The following is a 25,379-nucleotide window of genomic DNA, read 5'->3' on the forward strand; positions in this document are numbered from 1 at the left end:
CAAAAAAAAAGGAGATTAAACTGTAACTCAGATTTCTAATGTTTAATGGATACAAGAAAACCTATTATTTTCAATGACAATGACTCTCTTAAGTCACTTGGTTAAAGCTTAAAGCATGTCAGGTCTTGGGTCCTACTCTCATATGTTGCTGCTAGGTTAAAAGAGAGGGCATACATTTTGATAACAATGATTATAAAACAAAATGAGAAAGACATCTCATTCTTTTACTGGGCAAGATTTAGTATGGCTATATGGGCATTTCCCCAGTAAATAACCCCCAAATTCTTACTCAAAGTTGAATTATGCATTTGTGGCAGTTATTCATATAGTTATTTGCCATTGTTTCAGTAATTATATATCACTACCCCACCAGAACTGCAGAAGTCTGCTTTCTTGCCAGGACCCACTCTTAAATTCCACAACCAATATCAGTTTTATCTATATTAATATGTTGTCAGCTGAACAGAGATCAGACAGCTCTAAAAATATCAGTCCTCAACCTGCAGCAGTCTCTCATTTCTAATGTCAGATTTTTCTAGTCATAGAGCAATGTCTTTATTAATAGTTAATTCTTAGTAACCTGATATTCTCACTGTCTTCACACTAAGTTATAACTTTCTTTTAATCAGACTACTTCCTGAGTAAGTTTTAATGCAACATGAGACAGCAGAATAGGAATTTCCAGCTGTAATCACAGATCAAGATGGGTGGAGTCTGTGGCTTGACTATTTTGCTGAAGATCTGTCAGCAGATTTACTCTTTGAGTCTTAATGGTTTTAGCTATGATTTACGCTCCATTTACCCTCACTAAAATATTTTCGCAAAGGGCCTGAGAAAAGCATTTAGCCTTAGATGGCAAATTTTGTTCTCAATTACGCACAGAGCAACTCACGTGATTTCAGATATATAAAAGAGAGCAATTAGCCAGCCTCAATGATTCTACATGTTGCCAAATGGTAATTTTAAAACACTTATGTTTACAAATGCACTTGAGATTACCAGAATTTGTAATTGTGCCACTGTACAGTTATCCTGAGGGTAGATAATGGTGCTCCATGAGTTACACTGATTTTACTTGCAGAAGGTTATGCTAAAACACATAAAGCAGTAAAATTTCTGTGTCAAAGAACAAGCTAAATATCTAAGGAAACCACAGTGTGTTAAGTTTTCCATACTTAACAGCATAGTAACAGTTTCCTCTTAAATGCTGATTCCATGGTAATATGGAAAATACATTTTTAAGTTGGGAAATACATGTCTAACTCATATTTCTTATAAGGAATTACATCTACATCTAAGAAGTTTTCTCTTAAACTGTATATTGCTTAGGGAAAAACAGCAGAACATCTTCCATTGATAGCTGACTCTCCTCCTCTTAAAAGAATCTCTCAACAAGACTTAAAGACTCCAAATAGACACTCCAGTTCAAGTCAGTCTTTCTTACACTTCCGAATCAACTTACATTTGTGATGTGTAGTTTCTGAATGACATAGTCTGGACATGTTTTACTTTCATTGATCTTCACAATGATGTCCCCATATGTTGCAGAGCCATTCTCCATTGACGGCCAGTACTGAGCACATTTGTTCTATGAAGATATGAAGTTAGGTGAGCAGCACGACAACAAAGTAGTAGCAATCTGAGAGCTAGAAGAAAGTCTGATTTTAAAAAAGATGGCAACTCAGTATAGTTTTGCCAACTTCTCACAGGTCTTTGTCCTCTTCTGAAAAGGCTGTCACTGCTTAGGTTGCCAGTGCTAAATAATTCCAAATATCCAACAATTCAGGTATCTGACATGAAGTTTATGTCCATGGAATTTAACTTGGAACATAAAGTGGGAAAAAATCCCATACACTAGTTGAAAAAATGAACAGCTACTGTTGCTGTTTCCTGAAGGCTGTAGAAAACTTTGCAGCTACTTCCATGGCTTCTTTTTCAGTCTTCGGTGAGGGACACTGCTCCTGCCTGTCTATAACATCAACTTGGGGAGCTGTAAATCTGCATGCTGCCAATCTCTTCATCTTTAAAAGCAGTTAAATAGCACTTCCCCTTCTTCCTGCTGTACCTGGAATAAGGAGCAAAAGCAAGCCAGAAGCACCCAACCTTCCAGTTAAAGGAAGGACAAAGACAACGGACAAAAAAAAATATTCTGTCTAGGACTTACTGAGGGAATTGTCAGGATATCAGAAAATAATAGGCAGGAGAAAAATACAAACCATACCTTTTATGACAGGTCTGTGAGGAACTAGAGTTCTACCTTGAGCCACCCTTTTCTTGATTTGTTAGCTTGGATTTTGCTCTAAACTGAAAGAGGGTAGGTTTACATTGGATATTAGGAAGAAGTTCTTTACTGTGAGGGTGGTGAGACACTGGAACAGGTTGCCCAGAGAAGTTGTAGATGCCCCCTCCCTGGAAATTGTTTAAGGCCAGGTTGGATGAGGCTTTGAGCAACCTGGTCTAGTGGGGGGTGTCCCTGCTCATGGCAGGGTTGATCTAGTTGATCTTTAAGGTCCCTTCCAACCCTAACCATTCTATGACTCTATGATTTATTAAATTCTGGATTTATTATTCTTGGAAGATCACCCTTTGCTACTTACAGCTGTGACTAAAGTAACATTTTCTGATAACACTGGTAATTCCATAAGGCAACACTATTTTAGCACACTTTCCAACATAGATTCTGTCACAATGAGAGAACAGCAAAGAATGAAAACAAAGTACTAAGAAGAAAATGTAATTCACCACAGCACAGCAAGCCAATCTGTTTTCAGACAAAAGGATGGAAAGATGGATGGATGGAAGGATGGATGGATATTTCTCACCCTCTTTCCTTCCTCACAGCGAGTCACCATGACAATAATTGTTGCCTTCTGTTCCCAGATCATTCTCCAGAAATCATCTGTGGTTTCATCCTTGGGACCTAGCAGGAGATATTTTAAGGGAGTTTTTCAAGGAGTGCAGCTACACAAAAAACCACTTCCCTTCTTGACATGCTTAGCCATGCAGTCTGAAAAGTTAACCAGAGATCATGCAAATAACAGCCACACACTTGATTTCATTAGGACTCCTGCCATTAGGCTACATTTTAGAAGTCTCACATATATTTCAGTGCATAGGTGTGAAATCTGAAAACTTTTGGTGTAAAGTTATACAAGAAATCTGCCTTTGAAGTATAAATTTTACCTTCACAAAATTCCCTAAGCAAGAACACATTAGCAACTTTTTCATATTAAATTTCAAAATGTCAGATTTTCAATTTTTCTTTAAATTTACTAATTTTTTTTACTACTTTCTAACAAAAAAAAAATGAGTGAATAAAGAAAGCATATTCTTTCAAGGTTAAAAATTTACCTTGGGCAGCAATGTATTTTCTTGGTTCTTTGAAGCCCTATAAAAATAACAATGTTGTCAACTTTTAGAAAGGAAGCATGAACAATTTAAAAGATTTGCAACTTTAAAAATAAATTCAATATGCAACAGTTCAATAATACCAAATACATTACAAAGATGGAAAGTACTCAAATGGAAATCCTCAAAGGTGTTTGATGTATGAAATGTACAGACTACAGAATTTCTTTAATAGTGCCTAAGACTTATTTAAAATAGAAATTACTCACATCAATATAACTTGCATTGATATAGTCTGACCCTGGGTCGCCTGGGATCTCTGAGAGCTCAACACGGTTATGATCATCTGTTTAAATCATTTAGAAAAAAATAATTATATTCTCTCAAGGCACTGAGAAAATAAATATTTATAAAACATGCAAAAAATTGCAACAAATACTCACATGGAAGGATATCAATGTAACGGTTTTTGTTCTGATTATGGCTTTTTTTGGCCTCTTTTATTGAAAATTTAGTGAAAACTCTAGGAATACTCTGTAAAATACAATGTTTCTTTTATTAGGTAAGTGTATATTTAAAATAGTTTCTACTTACAGTCAAATGCATATGAAAGAAATTTGGTACTACTGAGTCCGGAAGATAACGCTCTGTTTCATATGATGTTAGTTCATATATTTCTTATATCTAAAATAAACAGATTTCTTTTCCCTTAATATAAATAATCTATATCTCCACAATTATGTATTATTTATATCCCCATGGCTATGCAGTAAGAGAAAGAATTAAAAAAATGCATTAAAAGGTACTTCAGAATGAGGACTACTTACACTTTGTATTTTATACTTTCGCTGAAACACATCTTCAGGGGAAAAAAAAAAAATACCACCATCTTATAATGAGGAGAGCTTGGTAGCAAAATTAATTGAAGCTTATTTGACCTTAGATGAGAATTCACTCCATTTTCTAGATTCTTTTTTTTTTTTTTATTTAAAAGCATTGCATACACTTCAAACATGCTCTTGAACAGAATTCTTCCAACCACCTGCCTACAAATCTGTGATATATTTTGAGCCAATGACAAACCTGAAATTCATCCAAGAAAAGTCTTCCTTCATCAGCAATCTTCCTCTTGTACGTGTCCAGCAAATATTCCGAAGGTATTGGCTCTATGTTCAGAAGTTGCCTGTCATCATCTTTAACTGTGTAAATTACATTTCAGGAAATGTGATTCTTGAATTGTCAGCTAAATTAACAAAAGGACAAACCTCTTTATTTTAACTAAGTATGTTTATTTAAAAAAAAAAAAAAAAAAAAAGGTGTTGCCTGAGCCAGCTGTGAGCAAAGAGGCCCTGGGAATAACAGAACTTGTCCAGCTCTGCCGCCTGACTAGAGACACCTCAGGAGGAAGCCACGTGCAGGGACATTGCATTAAAGCGCTTTTGTACAAAGTGGCAATTGTCACATTCAGGTCACAGCAACAGCCTCAACACCCACAACAGCTACATGGCCTTGCCCTCTACTTCAATTCTGATCATTTACCATCAGTAGTAAAATGGACTACTGTGAAAATAACCTACAAATATAACAACACATATTACCTACATTTCCAAATTTTCTCCAACTTATTCTCTTTAATTTAAAAGTAATGATTGAACAAGTTTTAAAATCTCTAGCTAGACATTTATTCATTTTTCATTTACATTGAAAAGATTTTTTTTTTTAAACAACTGTGTGTCTATGCAAATGGATTTGAATATCAAGACAGTATTACTTCCCACTTAATGTAGTTTATTTCTGTGGGCTTCAATGTCAAATTATTTTTTTCTTGAAGCTTTCTGGTATTAACTGACTGTCTTTCTTCATAGGCTTTGAAATCTTGTGCAAAATGTTGCACATAATGTTCAGCTTCAGTCTTTGAGATTTGAAAACCTTCAAAATTTTGCAGTAAAAGCCAACTGGCTTATGTTTGAATTTTTGCTTTGAAAAAGGTGCACAGGAAAGTGAAATTCTGGTTGAAGCTGTATTTGATTCTGAACTTACTCTCAGGGTTAAACATCACAACCATTCTCTGGGCTAATAAAGTTGGGTTTATAATTAAATAATAAACAAGAATTTTTCAAACCTGATAAACTTTCAGTTCATCTAAGTATAGATACTTCTGCTATGTATTTACTGAAATATTTTTTCATCTCCAAATGAGGAGTTATTATGTTGATATCTGTAATCTGTGTATACAACCTAGATTGTAAACAACCCAAAGGTGGCAGCAAGACATGACTAATTTTATTTCTGCTTGTTAAATATATAAAGATACTCACCTGCAACAAGGTTCACACCTTCAGAAGAGTTGCTGTAAGAAGCAAAAGCATCTGTAAAAGCTTTGACTAGTAAGACATATGTAAGATAATGTGTTGAATAACAGCAGTTTTGTATGTGAACACCAAGTCCATTCATAAGCAGGAGACTGCATTACAAGCTCTTTGTGAAACAAGAGTGCTACAACTAGGACTTACAAGCCCTATGCAGAGGTGGTTGGGATCCTCATCTTCCTACTCTGAGCACTATTGAGGAGGAGAAACAAGGGAACCACACCAAACAGCTTTACTGTTTGCATAATTTTGTCCATATCACCTGCAGCAAACATGTCTTTAATTGCTTCACTGGAATGACACCATCTGGAATGAAGATGCTTACACCATCTTTGTTTCTCTTGTTAAGTAAGTGACAAAAACCTAACACAAACATAAAATACAATGAAATTAAGTTTCAATGCCAAGTAGCCAAGAACAAGCCAGACTCTCTGGAGTTGTAGAAGCAAAAATTAGTTTTGCTTCCCTAACCACAGAAGTTACATTTGAGCAAGAGCAGCTCCCTGTACCCCTAAGGGGAAGAGCAGAGGGAGAGAAGGGGTTGGAAGAGAAAAATCCCCAAGTTCTGCTGTTGTCAAAGGACTGAGAGGTTTCTGAAGAAATTTCCCTAACTCCTCTCTCTCTACCAGCAGCAAACGCCTCCTCACATGTTGCTGCACCACCACCCTTCACAGCAATAGCAGCAGTCAGCCTGGCTTTCCAGGGCTCTGGCACAGTCAGGGAAGGCAACGACCGCTCTTCTATCGCCAACCACTGTCTTACAGAACTGGCAAGGCACCTGGAGACGACTATAATAAACAAAGGTTCCCTGAGATACTGATTTGGGTGAATAAGCTTTTGAAAGAGTTCCAAGAGATTCTGTGAAAGTGGGTATTATTTTCATTACTTTTAACTCAGATCATGAAGGAAAGGTTTTCCAGATATTTGTGAAAATTTTTTTTTCATAAAACTATTGACAAAACATTTTGATCTCACCAATCAGTTCTTCTGTGCCCTGAGAAAGGGTATAGCAGAGAGATTTTAAATGTTTCATTGTATTTTCATTGCCAGACAAACCACCAAAAACTGAGTTTCTTTTGAAAGGATTAAAAGATAAAAGGATGTCTTTTCCCAATATTAATGAAATATCAAACCTGTAACGTTTTTGCATTATCCCTTGGTAAATGTTGTGGAAAAACAGAAAGTTTCTCCTCCCTCTATTTATATAAGACATGGAGAAAAATACAAATCTTACCTAAGCTTTTTTTTGTGAAGATCATAGATTTTGTACAGAACCAGTAGTAAAGCGATTGATGTCACAATGATCAAGAATGCCAAGAATATAATCAGGGCTTTAGAATTATCTAGCAACAGAAAAAGAATGTATTTATTATTTTTTAATACATAGTTAATCACATTTAATTTTTTTTTTCCCTTTTTTTTTTAATTTAATCTGTATACTTCCTAGACCCAGGGCTCGTTGATTTTTTTTTTTTTTTTTTTGTGAAAAGAACTAAACTAAATTTTATTTCTTCATTAAGAAAACTTTCACTTACTATCCATGTCCCCCTGTCAAAATACTCCAACTCACTCACGGATTCAGCATTACCGTGGTTGTCTCCTGCTCTGTGTACCCTGTACACCTGAGCAATGAAGCTCTCAGCTGCTCCTGGTCTGGGAGATGGGAATCCCTGACAAGTCACAGAAGTTCAGCTCCTGATATGCAGGATCTGAACACAGGAAAATAATCCTAAAGTGAATAATTTAAGTTAGAGAAATTAATTTCTAGTTGCATTAAAATGTTTCCTTAAGAAACCACAACTGTGTAATGATTCTGAATCATAGTGAATGACTTGTCAACATGATCTCTTACACTAATGCTGAATAAGGATATTTTTTCAAATGTAGATCAACTGTTAACTATAAAAATAAGCAGTTTGGATTTTTATTTAGGAGCAATTGTAACAGAATTCACAACTTACACTATTACTCTATACTATGCTAAAGTCTAGAAGTAAAAATACTGTATTTTTACTTACATCTGGTTCTTATACTCTTCTTTACTGGCTGCCCTCTATATTCTCCATTAAATACTACGATCTGCATGCAGTGGGTGAGAATAATAGAGATTTTAACATGTAAGAAGTAAAAATTTCAGCATAATTATTTTTTTAAAGCAAAGCACAATGAATATTCAAAATACATCCATTTTCAATGAATCAACCTTATTGACAGCAGCATCTGCTGTCAATCTTTATACAGCCATTTATAGTGTAGCTTGAGTTTCCATCTAAGTTACAGCAAGATATAGATCAAAAACTAAGTAGATGACCAGAAAAAAGAGTTAGTGAAATAGAACTCGCATTTTACAAAATCAATATCATATATATATATATATCAAGGAAAAAGAAATATCTCTTATCAAATCAAAAATAAATTTCTGAAATCTGAAAAATAACCTTGCAATATGTAATAAAGCATCATTATTTTATTTGCTTCAACAGCAAATATACAAATAGTCAACTGAATTGTATATTTTTAATACATGTTCCTGTATGGGAATTAATTCATAAAAGGTTAAATTATAGAAGCCAAAATAAACTTTTACATAAGTTGTTTTCTTGCAAAATTAACTTTTGGGTATTTTAACTGGTGTTAAAATACTAACTTTGTTTATAGATGTTTATATTTCATAACATATTTTACATTTATCCAATCTTTTAACTTTCCATAATAGAAATTCCTATCAGCTCTAATATGCAGCTTGATATCTGTACATCAAATATTTCACACTTGTGAAGAACAATTAATCTTATGATTAAACTTAAAGATTTAATGCTAAACAATGGAGAATACTTACAGAATTTAATAATAGAGATTTTAATAGTAATTTCTCTTGCTGCAAATTATCCAAAAGGGGAGGAGAAGGGCTTTCAGCACCATTGCTGACTGCAGGCTGAGTTCTTGCTGAGCCTACCTGATCCCTTAAGAGAACCTTTCCTGAAGACTCAGAGGACTATGCCCCAGCTCCCACCCTCTCCTCTAAAAGGCCAATGTGTTCAGGGGGTTGGTGGTTTCTGAATTCTGCAGCTGGGAAAAAATCCATGGTAGGTGGCAACATCCAGAGGAGTAGCAGAGGTGGCAGAGAAAATAATCAAGAAGCTTCTCAAATAGCAAAAGCCAAAAATTTAGTGCGGTAGTTGCGGTCAAAACATCACTAAACCAAAAAGCACGCTAGGTAGGCTTCTGTTTATTCCCTGAACAATTCAGTGTGCAGATAGAAGGGAATCATCTCATTTACCAACTCTCACAGGTGATCTGGGTTTTTTTCTTGATCCTTCCATAACTTGACTGAGAATCCTTTTATTACTAGTTAAGGTCATAAGGCTTTCCCTATTTTTCCAGTAAGAATTGGGCAAAATAAGTTAGAAGCAGAAGCCAGGGTTTAGAGCCAAGCAGAAGCCAATTGTGTGTGTAAGGCAAAGTGTTCACTGCAAGTGATGTACAAAAGCTTACAAGAGTGCAGGGGTCTCACACTATGGGGGCAATGCAAGTATCTTTTTGCTCCTACAGAGTCTCATCTTTATTTTCCAAATACAAAGCTTTCTGAGCAGAATCTGTTGGAAAAATACTGACAAAGACTTGGAATAAAACCTAGACTACTCAAGTTGTCTGATACTGCATTTCCTCTGGAAGACACAGAGAAAAGAGGAAAAGATTGCGGAAAATGAGTGAAACTGGTTCCTAAAAGTAATTAACCTCCATAATTCCTACTGGTTATTTTCTCACATAAACTTTACTGAGAGGAGCTACCAGGATATATAAAATATTTCTACCGGCCACATTAAGGGGACCACACAAGACCATTGGCTTTGCAAGCAACAAATGCCAAAAGGGTGAAACACCTGAAAGAAGAGAAAATAGCAGGAGGCCTTCAGGAAAGTGGAGCTTGTAAACAGAGGATAATATTTATATTTTGTATGGAAACAAGGACTGGCTTATAAAAGGCTGCTGGAAGCACATATGAAAGGATCTGAACTGCTTTACACTAACTAGTCCCTGAAGCATCAAAAATCTTCACAGAGAAAAATTCTGAACTATTCATTTCTGAGCAATTATCTCAAGACTTAAATATCATATTTTTCCTCTGATTGTAAGGACAGTCACACATTCATTAAATGAAATGTGTTTCACACATTAAAATATCACTTATACTTAAGAAAGTATTTTAAAACTTATGGAAATCACAAATTTCTCTCTGTCTCGACTACAAACAATCTATTCAGCTTGTACTTTTCATGTTGTCAAGAACCAATGTGGAATAGCATATAAGGGACCGATCGTTAGGCTAGGGACATATGCATTTTATTCCTGAAGTAACAGATATTTCATTACATCTGTGGCCTACAGATCCATAGATGAACTCCTCTGCCACTACATTTGCCTTTTTTCCTAAAATCAAGTATAATATGCCTAAGCAAAGGAAATACAGCAATATTTTATATATTTCATTTAATAAGCCTACTTACCGTAAATGTATAGTCTGTCAAGTACAAGAGATTTTCTTTCTTAAAATCACAGTCATTCTCTCTGGAGTAGTTTGTCCCATCGTTTTCCCAATTCAATTCAAATATTGTTTTTGCTCCATACACTCGTTGACTTTTGCACTTAATTTGGACAGCATTATCAGCTGTCAGTGTTGCATTAACCTTAATCACTGGCTGTGGTTCTGTTCACAAAAGAAGTGTTACTGGTTCTATTCCCATCATTTCAAACCAAACATTTATACAGCTGTATGTGGTCATGTCTGTCTGTTATGTTCTCTCTCACTGATTTAATACATTTTCTTCCTTAAAAATTTCAGTCCCAATTCAACAAGATAAATAAAATCAATTTTGAGTTCACCATAGGCTTATCTGAACTAGAAAAAATGTGAAGTGGAACTGAATAGGCTGGGAAGATCAGAGCACTACTGACATTCAGGATGCAAAGAGAATGATGGCAACTCTCTCTCTCTCGTGTCTGACATCATTTTCTCGTTTGAGGAACATGAGACAACAGAGAAGACAGGGGAACAGAGAGTTTTCTGTGTGAGTATGTCTCAAAACTTCTGTAAATTAATTTTCCTAGCAGGAGTATATTTTAATGTTTGGAATAGTATCCTTTTGCTTAAAGTGTCACATTGTCTCAAACCTGGCCTAAAACCACAAAAACTTTTTACTTTTTTTGATAAGGAATCTGATAAGCCTAATTGGTGTTTCCCAACTCTAATTTTGTATGTTGTAGCAAATGGGTTTCATAGCCCAAGGGACCTTTCATTGAGAGCTTATAAAACCTTTCAGAAAGTAAATAACCTGCTGCCTAAGGCAGCTTCATTAGCCATATTTCAGTAGAACACCAGCATGGAAATTTTCTTCAAAATAACTTCAATTTGCAAGCTAGCATATTAAAACAAACAAACAAACATATATACAAACAAAAGTAAAAGGCCATTTCTTTTTTCTTCATATGAAGAATTAAGATGTGTGAGGCTTTATGAACAGATCAAACATCCCATGTGGGGAGTGGCAGGATATTTCACTTGGTGGAGTGTGCAGTTACGATGTATCTGCTCATTTCTAACCAAGGGGTAGATTTGTTAGAGTCCTACTCTGCATACTACTGAAAGAGCTCTGAGCAGGAGAAAGTGAACATTTCTGGAGGTAATGTGTTTGCTGAAGATGAAAAAATATTTTATAAAATGTAGATTTTTTTTTTTCCACTTCCAAGTTGTGCTCTACTGACATGTTATTTTATTCAAGAAGCCATAAAACTCTTGCACTACCTGCTTGATCATGTTATCCATTGTTGTAGCAATTGGAGAATGTTTAATAAATACTATTAAATAATGAATGCAAGCAACTTGGTACTTTCTCAAAAAATAAGGGAACTTAGGTTGTTTTACAAACCCATAAACTTACATTGTGGACTATAATCTTGACCTGATTTATTAAAATATGAGTAGAGCCCCAGAAAGGGGGGGCTCCAAAATGTAATATGCTCAAACTAGATTCTAGAGAGAAAAATGTTGATCATCCTCAAATTAGGTCTGTCTAAAAATTAGACATTTTTCATTTTCTGTTACAGTTAAGTCTCAGATGAAATGGTTTACATTATCAATCAATTTATCTGCTTTTTTTTTCTTTTTTCCCCATAAGGCTTCAGGTGATAACTTTGATCCCTGTATTTTCATACTATAAACTAAAATTTGTTAGCTCAATGACCCAGAGTAACAGGGAGATTTCAATATTTTTAGGGATTGTCTATAAAACTGGATACAAAAGCTCTTTATATTCCACAGAGGGACAGGATTCAAATTCAAAACAATATTCTGCCAGAAGCCCCTGTATTTCCTCAGACTCTAAAGAAATGCATTTAATAAAAACAGCAGTCAGATTTAATGTTCTGATATATCCATTTCTACATAGTTTTCAGGAGTGCTGAAAGCAACAAAATATTTAATTATCCCTGCTATTATGTAAAAAAAACCCCACCACTTTAAACTATCATTACATCACTAGCACAAAAACACTATTTTATTTTTCACTAAAAAAAAAATTGCTTATTCAATTAAATTAGAGGAAATATTAATTTAGTATCTTACAGGTATAAACCATCATAGTTTCCCTATAGCTGTATCTCTATATTAGCTGAGTTTGGAGGTGGTGGTGGAACTAGAACTAAAAAAGTACTGGAAGTAATTAGATAAACATGGGGGGTTTTGTGTAGTTTTGGTTTTGGTTTGTTTTCTTTTATCCCCAAAGAATGAATTAAAACAGTACAAGGCTCCATCTGAAGATTAAAAGGGGAAAGAAAAACCCCAAACCAACAATATAGAAAGAACTGCATCCATCACGCCTTGTCTGCATTAGGAAAATATCTCCAAAGTCCATTGGCTTGTTTTTTCTTTCAGCTTTTCTTGTAGATTTATCAATTGGACACGTATGGCACACAAAAAATCAGGACCATGGGGGTAAGCTTTTGAAAGTATAGCCAAAAAAGGTGTGCAAACCTTTCTGACAGCACAAAGGTTGGCACACATTTGGCTTTAACCTAATGTGGAGTCTTAGAAGCTGACTGCGTATGTGTACATCCAAACTAACTGAAACCCGGTATAGACGTCAGTATTGGTGTAGCCTGGGTAATGCAGGTCTGCTTTGAGTAAACAAGGCAACTACAGAACAGAAGGTACATTCTGTACATCTTGGTAGCTTTCATGCCACAAAGAAACTTTTCTTTAGTTTGGGACATAATTCTTTCTAAAATTTTATCAAGAATTTCAAATTAATGCAGAATCTTTTTAAAAAAAATCTAGTATATATAAGAAGAATACTAATACTAAATGCATAATTAAAAATAGATTGACACTATGTAATTAAAAAAAGAAATACTAAATATATGAAGGTTAATAAAATTCTTTTATTGTTCATCAGTTTCTTGGCTAATAGTAGTAGCATATATAAAATATAATTAAGTACAAAAAGAAAGTACATATTCCCTGAGTTAGTATCAGCCGTGTTCGTAATAATTAGCAAACAAGAGACTTACCTGCAGATTTTGTTGTAAAGTCAAGTCTTCCCTCTTTTCCCATAAATTTTCTACCATTATATTTGCTGTTTGTATATGGAGTCACATATACAAAACCCCTGGTGTAAGGCTCTAATTCATGGCAAATAAAGTTAGTCGTGTTGACAAATTCTTCCTCTTTAAGAAAAAATTAAAAATAAAATTAATTAATGAAATTAATGTAATTTATGTTAGAAGCACAGGAACTCCTACACTTCATTAGAGCTACCTGAAACTGCTATCATGTGTACTTCTATTTTAATTACCTTGTACTTGTTGGTTTGACTTGCTTACTAATGCTAAGTGAAGGCTCTGGAAGAGGAAAAAATATATTCCCCAATCAAAAAGGCAGAAAGTTAAAGTTTTTTTCTGTTTTGGTTTTTACTTCCTCGGTAAGTCATTCAAGTGGATGTACTTAAAAACTAACACAAAGCACGTTGATAAAGAGAGGCTGACACTCTTCTGCATTCAGCTTGGGAAGGGGTTAGTAGACAGATGTCCAAAGTCACTTTGCACACTGGGCAAGTCTGTTCTGGTATGATGCAAGAGATGCTGTGTATTTTTGGTAGCAGCAAGCAGGACAGAAAGGAATTGCACAAGAAGCAATGTGAGCAAAGCTGTTATCCACACTGCAGCTGGGGCTTTGGTGGCTTGGGGAACCGGGGAGCAATGGCCTTTCCATGTCTCCTCCTGGCTGCTTCAGATGTGACCTCCCTGCACCCCATCATACTATCTCAGTCTTCCACACCAGCCAAGCCAGACTGACCGCAGAAACTGGTACATGGGGCTGCCAACCTTTTGGGTAGTGGTCAAATGTGAGGTATGGAGAATGGGAGAGATTATTTGTATCTAGGAAGCACAGGAGCATGACAGCCTTTGGTTCCCGTGGCAGTCCAGGTTTACAAAACATGCAGTATGTGAAGAAAAAGAATTAATTAATCTAGGACTAGCTTAAACCTGACATATATTTCCTAGAATCATGTATCAGGCTCTTAATTTTCAAAACATCATTTTCCAGTCCTTGTTCTGAAGAAAAGCTGGCACCTGGAAATCATGTTTCCTGTATAACAGATATAGACTTACCCATCTAAATGTAAGGTTGCCTAAAACAGCAGTACCTGAAAGGAGCGACTGTTTAGTAGAAGACAACCAGTTGGCTTTACCTATCTAAACATGTATATGGTAACTGCCATACTTGGGACCCCTGACTTTTTCATACATTGTTGTCACTCAGAAGGCAGGTCTCTGTCTTCTCAGATAATCTATTAAGCAGCTCCCGCTGCATTTTCTGAGACAGCGTACCATGCTACAAACTGATAAGGCAACTGACGATCTTGTCCTAACTTGCGCTTAGCTCAAGAAGCATGAGAACTGAAGGGTGACAGAATTATGTCCTGAAATCGTAAACTGAATACCACACGGCTCAACTGGAACAACCTCAAAGGAAAGAAACTTAAATGTTTTTACAAAAAAAAAAACCCAAATCTGCACAGTTTGAAGAGATTCCAATATGGTTTGACAGTGCATCATGCTTGGTGCTCTGTGAATATTAAAACATGTAATGAATTATTCAATATTGAAGGGGCATATACTTACCTTTTTCCATGCATTTCACCACATATCCATGTATAGGACCCTTTGAAATGTCGCTAGGTTTCTTCCAGCTAACTGACACGTTTCGTGCATGAGAAACTACTGTAAGGTTTTCTGGTGCTTCTGGAGCTGTTGTAAAAGAAAAATAACAGGAAGGGAAGGAAATGTTTGAATGACAATGCTAAATATTCCTCTTTCTACCTACTTTGATTAAATTTAATTGGATATTAAATCAAGATACCAACAACACGTAATGTTTTCTGTAGTCTATTTCATTCAGTGAAATTATACGTAAGTATAAACTGAGTGGATGTAAAAGCATCATATTAATTTCATAAATCTAATTAGTTCAGGACAAGGTGAATACAGCAATATCACATATTACTAAAATTGCCCAACATTTCCAAATATAATACATTGTTTTGATTTTCTTATAAATTTAACAAGCTTTAAATGTTTGGCCTGAATTTTTATTTCCAGGTTACTTGATTTATGCTGATTTCCTTTTTAATTTAGAAAAAAAAGCTAACCTATTTCCAAGGACAAATTTTTGGAAAAACACATCATTTTATCTGGAGACATTATTTGCAATTATTCTATCACATCTTTCTTTCAGTTTTTTTTACTAGGCCTGCACTTTTTTTTGTCTTCATTCAAACTTCATTACATTTTCCCATCTTGTCACCCACAAAAAAAGAAAAAAAAATCATAATTTCTGAGAGAAGGAGAGGAAGGCATTAGACTGGAAAACTGTGTCTAGGGCTGGAGACAGAAAGGAAGATTGTGACTGCAGTTGAAGAACAACTACAAGAGCAGCAGACCAGGAAAGAGGAGCTGGAGAAGTATCTGAGAGTGGCTGAGCATGTTGCTCAAAATATGTCTTCAACCTCAGGAAACACAGGATAGTGGGATTCATAGTAGGGTTTTCCAGAAATATGTGGAACACAAAGTGAAAATAAGCATTACACTTACCACCATAATCTGTTATTATGATGAAGCTTTGACTGACAACCCTCTTTTCAAAAAACTGTATGATACCATTGCAGTTGTACTCCTTGTTGGGTGATAAAGGGTTCAGTTCTGTACAAATCTCATTTAATACTGTAAAGTCTCGGAAATCTGTGGACACAAAAAGAGTTTTCTTAATATTTTTCACAACTCCAAAAGTACTTGGTATCATTTTAACTGGGATTTTCTCTACCATATTTATTCAATATAATTTGTAATAAACTATCATAATATTCCAAACAGAAAAGTGTACAACCTAATCCAATGACTAGGGTTTAGGTTCTTTTATACTAACTTAGTTTGCATAGATCTTTACTTTTCACCAGTAAAGCTCATATGATTTGACTTTCTAAGACAGTTTTCCCACAGAAATCAAAACATTTAATGGGAGTCTGGCAGAACCCTGGAGTAGCTTCTTAGCTCTTTGGCTCCCTGAAATGTGAAATCTCCATCCCTGGACATTCATAACTCATTTTTCTGGGACACATAAGGACATCCAACATCCATATCTTTACTACCACACTAACTGCCTTTAAGCCAGTTAAGTCTCCTCAGGCTGGCGAGATCCAAGACCAGACTCTTGCCATCCAGGAGCCTGCAGAGCTGCTTCCTGGGTAGTCCACAAGGGATCAGCTCACAGCAGACTCACAGACTGCAGGATTTCCAAATTCTCAGGTCCCCTGCAGACCGTCAAGCAAGACTTCTAAATCTTCCGAAGTCTGTGATTTGTGGTGCATGGGGACGGTAATCCCCAACCTGGTGAGCCCAGAAATTCTGAACAGCCCTTCCCTCAAACTGGCAAAATTAATTTAAACTTGCCAGTCTCTCATCAAAAGACATCATCAACATTTTAAAAATAAGTAAATTATGAACTTTTAAAATAGTTTAGAAGTGTCTTACCCTTGCAGCTAACAGTCACATTAGCACAGGCTAATGATTTTTCCCAACATAAAATTGCAGATGTGTTGGTTATATTCTCAACTTCGATAGGATTCTTGTGGCGGGCTGAAAAGGATTAAAAATATATGTTACTGTGACATTAGATATATTGATTCTTTAAATAGCATTTTTTTCTTTTATATTTGTTCACCTGTTCTGCAATATGAAGATAGAATTGGCACAGAATAATGTACAAAGAATTTAACAAGAAATGGAAAGCAAAATCTGAAAAAGCTTACATGAGATAAAGACAATGCCTGTATTCAAATAACAAACAAAACTTTTAATCCAACAACCTCTTTAGTCAACAAACCATCCAGCAGAAATAGTAGTGCTTTCAACTGCTGGCTGCTCTTGCTAACCATGCTGCATATGGCTAACATAATTCAAGTTCCCTTTTTCCCTTTACAATGGGAAAATTACATTTGTTTTTTTACATCCTACTTTAAGAAAATACTGAGAGATTTTAAGGTGCAACTTCAAAATGCAAAATATCTTGCAAACCAAGCACAAAATATTAAAATCTTCTGTCCAACTCTGAAAAGAGACAAGAATAGACTAAGAAATCCAGGAAAGCTGAATTACTGCATGTCAAGAAAAAAAAAAAACCGAAACAACAACAACAACAAAAAACCTACTAAAACCCTTCTACACCTACCAGGCGGAATAGTAAAAATATTGTATATGCAATTTTTTACGCTAATTGTGTATCTCATGCATGTCTGAAGTATTATGGTATGGGTGCTGGAATCCACACTAAAAGTCTTGTTTGCCTCCAAAATAACATATTCTGCGTTTCTTCTGAGATTATTCAGTGTAACTTCAGCCAAGTTATTCTCGTCTTTTACACTTATGTTGTAGACAATATCAGCATCTAAAAGAAAAAAAAAAAAAATAGCAAACATTGATGTTATGACAATTTTTAAGAACTATTAAATGTTTTATGGCATCCTCTGTGCCATTTGCATTTTAAGAATCAGAAAATACAGCAATATTAGCTGCTCCTTAATCTTCATTTTTATTTTTTATTTATCTTCTACTTTAAAAAAATTGTTTAGTCAAAATAGAAAATTTCCTTAGGAAAATATGGTTTTCAGTAATTCTCTAGTTAGGAAAACTAAAGAATTAAAAAGATAAATATTCCAGAACTAGATTTGCTTGAACTGAAAATGACAGTTCAAAGTTAAGTACTTTGTTTTGACACTTTGAATCATTTGTTTGAACAGAAATTTCAAATCTTCTTATTCAAAGCATAGCACAGCCATCTACTAAATAATGGATATAGTCTATTCCTAAAAAGGAGAGGTCTCTAATTCTGAAAAGAGATAAACCAATGTTCAAACTTTAGTTTTTCTTCAGTTATGGATTACAGTTTCCAGCATGTGATTATCAGCACAATGCGGAAAAATTATAGGGGACCTAGTGGAATGAAGGTAGATAATTTCTGCAGCCTCCATATCAACAGCCTTGTGCAGGGCAATTTAACAGAGCTGTAAATGGAGATAAGAAGACCAGAAATGATAATAACTGTAATCCTACTCTTCTGGAATTAGGAGAATTATAAAATAACCCAAGTTGCTAACTGATCAGTTTTACTCATCAGTTTTCTGTATTTTAGTTTAGTGATTTGGTCAAATTTCAGGACCGTGATAAATAAGGGGTTTGATTCTTACCACAAGGTTCTTCAGTTGTCACTGTGGGAGTTTCTATAAGAAAAGAAAACAAAATTAAAGTGTAGCTCAGCAGGTTTGGTCTGTTTTTTTTTAATACAGCATCGGATGAGGTTGACTGGTACTGCCCAAGACTCTTAATTCAATATATTCAATACAAGTAATTGTATTTAACACTCCACTCACATTTGAAAAAGGGAAGGAAACATTAGCTACATATAACCCCATTTTTTAACTAGTTATTTTAGGGACCTTGTGTCTTTCATCATTTTCCAATGACACCACTGACTACAAATCAAACTGGTTATTAATAACACTTCTGTATACAAGGTTACCCAAAAATATTCTAAAATCATTCCTAGCATTATGATAAGCTATAGCAGTTTCCCCGTATATGTATCCTGTGGAGATAACTGGAAGTTCAGTTCTAAATGAACAGTGTCCACTGTCACTAAAGAAACAAAAATTAACCACTTTTTGCACAGCTACTCACCTTTGGAAAGAGATTTATGCAACAGTACAGATTGATTTACAACTATTTTTACACTGAAATACCCAAAAGAAATTACGAGCTGGTATTTGGAAAATGTGTACGGAAGACTAAGCAAAGAACTACGTCTTGAAAACAATTACTTAAAATATACTAAGGTGAAAGTATTACCAAAAGAGACTGACATCTAATGTTTTTCATAGACGATAGACCCTAGATTTGCATCCCTCCAGGTTGGGGGTCATCTGGCTGAGTAGTGCCCCTAATGAGAGGGTAAACTGAGAGGGTCCAGTGAAGGGTTACCAAGATGGTTAGGGGCAGAAGACCTACAAGTAAAAGCTAGGTGCAGTCTTTCAAAGAGCTGACAGCAGCCTACAGCTAGTTGAAGGGCAGCTACAAAGATGGTAAGAGTCCAACTCCTGGTTGTACTTTGCTCGAGCACACAAATATATGTTACTGACCTGAGTAATTCCTTACAGCCCAGTTGCAATAATAATGTGTGTAAGTGCTTGCAATATTAGATCCCAAGAAAACGTTAATGTTGAGTGAAACAAAAGGGAAGCCACCAGAAAACAGAGAAGGACACAGATCTGTGGATATATTCATACTTTTTTGCTGCCTGGGCAAATTTCTGTGAATAACAAGAGGAGTACTGACACAGTAATTGACAGATTTACCCTCCTACTACACCACTGTGTGGAAATAACTTCTATTTTTCACTTGTTTGACAAGAAGCAAATCTGTTATCTGAAATATTACTCATAAACTATTAATAAGATTCCTAAAAAAAAACCCCTTAAGTTTAATGCAGTTGTATGCCTAATTTGAATGCTTAAGTTTGATAAAAGAAATTCAGAATGAATTCCCTTGTTCTAACACATTTTCTCTGCTTGCAGTATTATAATTGTGATAACTGTGTGCAAGTTTGTCACCTATTGTGTGAGTGGGGATGATTCCAGTGTTTGCTGGCATGCTGACTGGTGAGATGGTGCTGTGCAAGGATGTTGAATTGTAATCATCTGCAAGGAAATAAACAACATATCAGCATTAAAAAGTAGAATTAATTCTTTCATATGGCTATGTCATCAGAAATGTCCTACACTACAGCCCTTCTTTGCTTTTATTTTTTTTTCTGGGATTTTCATAATCTAGACAAGAGTGCTGAAAGAAAAATCATGTTAATACATCCAATAAAAGAGAAGATGAGTATTTAAAAAGAAATCAAGCTTTTAGGAACATACCACTTACTAATGAAATTTGCAATGTACAAGGACAATTTTTTTTCTCACTATTTAGGCATAATCCAGGATGGAGTCAACATAATAATGGCATCAATAATTATGAACTGGGAAAAACAAAACCATTTTGCTATGTTCTTACAGTAAAACACAATTATGATAGTACCTGTGCTCTTGCAGAAACAAGCACTCCAGTAGCGTTCATTTCCCAGATACATACCTTGCTCACTATATGACTTACTATCCCAGTATTTATCTCCCTGCTTATAAAGCATCGATAGGTTTCTACATTCTCTTTTAGGTCCATTCCTATTGCTCTTGCTTTGACACCAGCCTTGTTCATAGCAGCTGGCATTCTGATACTACTGCAACGACTGCAAGTCTCAGCCATCAGATACTAGATCCTGTAAATGATTCTGGTATTGCCACTATGCCAAATGGCAGATACTTTTTCTATTTGATGAACCACAAGCTGGAAAAGGCTACCCTGAGGCTGAATTACTTGGTTTTCCCCCACAGTTCAGAGAGCAGCAAGTTGCATCTGAAGGAAGACAGCAAACCTGATGAAGCATTCTTGAAGGCAGTGGGAGTGCGTGTGGTGAGGGCAGTAGTGCTGCTGTGTGGTGGGTTGCTGGGTCCCATGGCAGGGATGGAGCCTGTGTGCGTGGAGGGGTATGTGCTGTCTGCAGGAGAGACACCTGTGGTGAGAAGTACAGCAGTTCCATTAATGCTTCAGATGCTGCCCAGGCAAGGAGGGACACAAAACTGCACACCACACAGGACTGCTGTGCTGGAGTGCTCCTGTACTGAGGCACTGTGAATTTGTTAGTAAGCAAAGGCACACTGAACGCTCAAGGTGTTAGGGGTTCCAACAGGTGCCAGCTGAACATCCAGAAAGTATAATCCCTTTTGGGGCTGACTGCATCTCTTTCATGCTAAATGATATGTTTTAAAATTTACTCAAATTCATTATTCAAAACCAGACTTGTCTGATATTCTTGCCTCTTAAGATAGTGCATTTCATTTAATTGGACTGGATGCAAAGGCATTACACACTCTGTGAGATAATGGTGTGCAGGAAAAGGAAAGAAGAAAGAATTAGGAAAAAACATCAGTGCAATTCTGTCATGTAAATTAAGAGCTTCTTACCAGGTGTAGTCACTGTTGACTCATCTCCTTAAAAACAGAAAGAGAGAGAGAAAATGTAAATTAAACATTCAAGGAATAAACAAAATCATATGCCAAAAATATAAAAAGAAACATTCCTTCCTCCCAACTATCAGATGAGCTTTCCCCAGGAAATTATACATTCTTAAGTAGTATTTAGTGACACATAGCAACAACCAGATCCCCAAAATATCAAGCATATATGTGAGCTGATACTGTCCATATTAAAAATGACTTTTCCTTGAGCCAAGAGTTCATGCTGTGCAGCCTGAGGGGTGGAGACAGCATCAAAAAGGCTGCAGTGGATGCCAGTTCAGCTGAAACAGGAGAAGAGCAGCGATGCCACGGTCCCAAATTCACCATTACCTTCAGTGGTGCCTGGAGGTGAGAGTGATGTGGAGCGTGCAGGTGGAGGTGACACCGGGGAGGGAGAGCTGGCAGTTGCCAGATTTTCATCTCCTGCTGCACAATGGGGAAAAAATACCATCAGGTGAGCAATGCATGAAAGGGAGAAGCTCATTGCAAGTAGAAAGGCTGCCAGCTGCTCTCTGGATTATATTTCTCCCTCCAGCACTGGCAAAAAGAACATGTTTACATTGCTCTCCAGGTCCTGCACAGTCTGTGCAACACATCTGCTTGGATTTATTGCAAAAGCATGGCTTATGATTAGGTCTGCAAGGTAACTAATTCAAAATTTCCACCAATTTGTCTAGGATGACTTTGTGGCGAAGAGATTTGATCTTTCTTTAGCAAGGTGTGGGGGAATTTACTGATTTCAGGTGTTTGAAAACACCAGCTGAAGGGGGGAATTAATGTGTAGCTTGCAAAAAGCCTAGACTGATTGGGGTGGTTTTGTCTCATGCTGTTGACACAGGAAGGACCCTCTTCCCACAATCATCAGATACTGCTGTGGTGCCCGAGGAGCTCTGCATGAATTTCAGGAAAGTGCCACTGTGACAGCTCAACATGAAACTCTCATCTGAGAGCTCAATGATGTCCATAAGGAAAATGTGAACTCAAACAAACAGTATGTTATAGCTTGAATTCTAATCGCTTTTCTGAAAAGCATGTTTCAAATCTCCATCTTTGGTTTAATGAAAATAAAGAAACTAATTATGTCCTCATCATATTAACAAATTTTGCTGCATTCTAATTGATCTCAGACAACATAAATCACCATATTGCTCTAACCGTGATGGAGTTAGCCAATGTGTGATAGACACAGATGCCAGTTCAGCTGAAACAGGAGAAGAGCAGCGATGCCACGGTCCCAAATTCACCATTACCTTCAGTGGTGCCTGGAGGTGAGAGTGACGTGGAGCGTGCAGGTGAAGGTGACACAGGGGAGGGAGAGCTGGCAGTTGCCAGACTTTCATCTCCTGCAGTATGGTGGGGAAAAGATATCACCAGGTAAGCAAATGCATGAAAGTGAGAACTTCATCTATATTAGAAAAAGGCCAGTGGTTTGTATGGATTTCTCTGAACGATGTTTCTCAGGACGAATTTGACTGGGGGATACTTAAATGTTTAACAATGTATTTTGCAATACCAAAAGCTAAAACCCTCAAAATCTTTCACATCATCACACAGCAGTGTATACAAGTACAAGCAATATCAACAGAGGGTGGCTTTTTGCTGAATGAAGAATGACTTTATCGCTGAGAAGAGATACCAACACTAATTCTGTTGTCAAGAAAAATCCTACCTGTCCACAATCCTCATTATACAAGAGCTGGAAAGCCAAGTGAGAGAGTGAGCAATTTCTTTATACTCAGAACTGTAATGAAATGTGTATAAGCCATGATAGAAAAATGAATGTAAACAAAAGCTAAAATCTTGTAAGTACTTTTCTAGTGAGTAGCTGAATTCATTGTGGACTGTATGCTATTCAAGATCTCTTCCTACAAACTAAAATTTGGAAAAAGCCAGTAGTTAGATATTTTAAAGAAAAAGCATCAACAGAAGTCAAATGGAGCACAGTTAAAAACAGTAACGCAGGGCTAGCTACTTCATTCTTCATTTATAGAAGTGGGGAGGTCTGTTGCCTAAAATCTGGTCCATGTGATGGGGATATGGGCTTGCCTATAGTTTGTCTGAAATCATGAAACTGCCAAAATAAAATTGCTCTTAAATGCAAGAATATAATCTGTTAAAAATATAGTAGACTGACAACAAACTGAATAACATGGGTTTATAAGCCATTATACTAACAGCTCTAGTATGTGAAGTCATTTATCCATATATATATATATATATCCATTGAAATACAGAACCGCATATAATTTTCAGAGCTACAGAATGTTAGCAGATGAAGCTTCCTAACCTGAGAGATGTTACAGATAAGAAACAAAAATATAGATGATATTTTGACCTGTCAATGTATCTTTAGCTTCTGAAATCTCTGGTAAGGACTGGAACATTTATTAACAGCAGTTGTATAATCTGTGTACATTAAACTGCCAAGGAACCTTGTAAAAGCTAATACGTATGTTCATTCATATTTGCCATGAGGAATTTGTTTTCAATGTACCGTCATGTTTTTTTAAATTCAGTGTTTCAAAGCTGGCAGTTGGTCACTCTAAATTCCATAATATGATTTTTCTTTCTTTAACCAGCTGAAGAATCAATTATTCCCCCACCTTCCTAAATCTTACTTTGCTTCAGCACATTAAATATACCTCAAGCCCAAAATTAACTTTCTGTGAACATCTACACATATCAACTTACACTTAAATAACTGTTTCCAGGAAAAGAATAAAAGGTATTGCAGAAAAAGTCCTAAATGAAACTCTGCTCAGAGATTAGTGAAACATTTAGAAATACTTTTCAAGCTATTTACTAATCTCTAATGCAAACATGATGGAGACAAAATATATGCTTCAAGATTCCCTCTTCCAAGGGAAGTAAGATAAAATGAGCAAAAGAGGGCTCATAAGGTTGTCACAGTGCCTCATTCATTTCCTTAAGATTCCTGTGAAATCATTTTCCCCATCCTCTCCCTTGTTAAGTTAGGAATAATGCTACTAGCTTAAATATAGCATGAGGTTTATTGCTGATTCATGGTGACAGATGTTAAACGTTACACACAATCATAGAACTCGAGGTTGGAAGTGACCTCAAGAGATCGTCTAGTCTAACTGCCCTGCTCAGGTCAGCATCAACTAGAGCAGATCACTTCTTAGAAACGTTTGGAAAATAATAGTCCTAGATTGCCCTTTTTTGCCTCCAAATAAGCACAGGCATTTTAACAGAATTTCATGGCAATTATATGTCTTTCTAAGCATTTTAAAGGTCTCCTGCTCTTCTACAATTCTATTCTAACATATATGATTTATTATAGCAATTGAATAGGATGCATTTGAAAAGAATTCAATAGGTGGCACTAGAACACTAAAAAACTCCTCTCAAACAGCAAAGGAGACACATTTCCCCATATAACCTTATTAAGAGATACCAGGTAAACTGAAGGAAAATAAAAAGCATCCCAACACACCAGACTGTGTTACTCCAATATTAATAGGCATATTGCTACAACTAATTTATTTTTCCCAAAACGTCCCACAGCTAACAAATAAGTCTGGGCTAACCTTGGGTTAACAAAGTTAACCTCAAAGTCAAAACTGTCTACTCATGTTTATATTATAAAAGGCATCTCTGGAATCTTGAAGGCTGAAATCTAAGAATATCTTTAAAATTTAATAAGGATATCCAACCCCAAAAAAAACGTGCTGTGTGGTATGAAAGCCTGATGATTACCAAACTAAGCAGTTGGTCAGGGTTTAAACAGGAACTATCCCAAACCTTTTCTCAAATCTTAAACTAGCCATAAGACATTTTTAAGATAATATGCATAGGATAGGCTCAGATAACCCAAGTGGAAGAATTAAAGTGTATAAAACATTCCTACTACTGAAGGAACTTTTCTAAGCTTCCCTTTCCCTTCTCTTGATTTGGACACCAGTTGATTCCTGCT

At 36.0% G+C, this 25,379-nt stretch overlaps 1 protein-coding gene across 1 annotated transcript in view; it reads right to left on the minus strand.

Moving 5' to 3' along the window:
• Positions 1-1,462: 1,462 nt before the first annotated feature.
• LOC104532168 (receptor-type tyrosine-protein phosphatase C-like) overlaps positions 1,463-25,379 on the minus strand; it is a gene marked incomplete at its 3' end in the record, with an annotated part of 55,103 nt that continues 31,186 nt past the window's right edge. The window contains exons 2-21 of the mRNA XM_029087289.1: positions 21,389-21,415; positions 20,800-20,937; positions 19,934-20,020; positions 18,515-18,547; positions 17,500-17,715; positions 16,803-16,907; positions 15,867-16,013; positions 14,888-15,023; positions 13,932-13,936; positions 13,284-13,439; positions 10,226-10,425; positions 7,736-7,796; positions 6,952-7,060; positions 5,667-5,698; positions 4,432-4,547; positions 3,792-3,882; positions 3,618-3,694; positions 3,352-3,388; positions 2,823-2,920; positions 1,463-1,588 (exon numbers count right to left, since the gene is read on the minus strand). Of these exons, the coding sequence (XP_028943122.1) occupies positions 1,463-1,588; positions 2,823-2,920; positions 3,352-3,388; positions 3,618-3,694; positions 3,792-3,882; positions 4,432-4,547; positions 5,667-5,698; positions 6,952-7,060; positions 7,736-7,796; positions 10,226-10,425; positions 13,284-13,439; positions 13,932-13,936; positions 14,888-15,023; positions 15,867-16,013; positions 16,803-16,907; positions 17,500-17,715; positions 18,515-18,547; positions 19,934-20,020; positions 20,800-20,937; positions 21,389-21,415 (1,997 nt within the window). The remainder of the gene's footprint in view (positions 1,589-2,822; positions 2,921-3,351; positions 3,389-3,617; positions 3,695-3,791; positions 3,883-4,431; positions 4,548-5,666; positions 5,699-6,951; positions 7,061-7,735; positions 7,797-10,225; positions 10,426-13,283; positions 13,440-13,931; positions 13,937-14,887; positions 15,024-15,866; positions 16,014-16,802; positions 16,908-17,499; positions 17,716-18,514; positions 18,548-19,933; positions 20,021-20,799; positions 20,938-21,388; positions 21,416-25,379) is intronic.

This window comes from Antrostomus carolinensis, unplaced genomic scaffold (genome assembly GCF_000700745.2).
Source record: "Antrostomus carolinensis isolate BGI_N321 unplaced genomic scaffold, ASM70074v2 scaffold12321, whole genome shotgun sequence".
Lineage (NCBI taxonomy): Eukaryota > Metazoa > Chordata > Aves > Caprimulgiformes > Caprimulgidae > Antrostomus > Antrostomus carolinensis.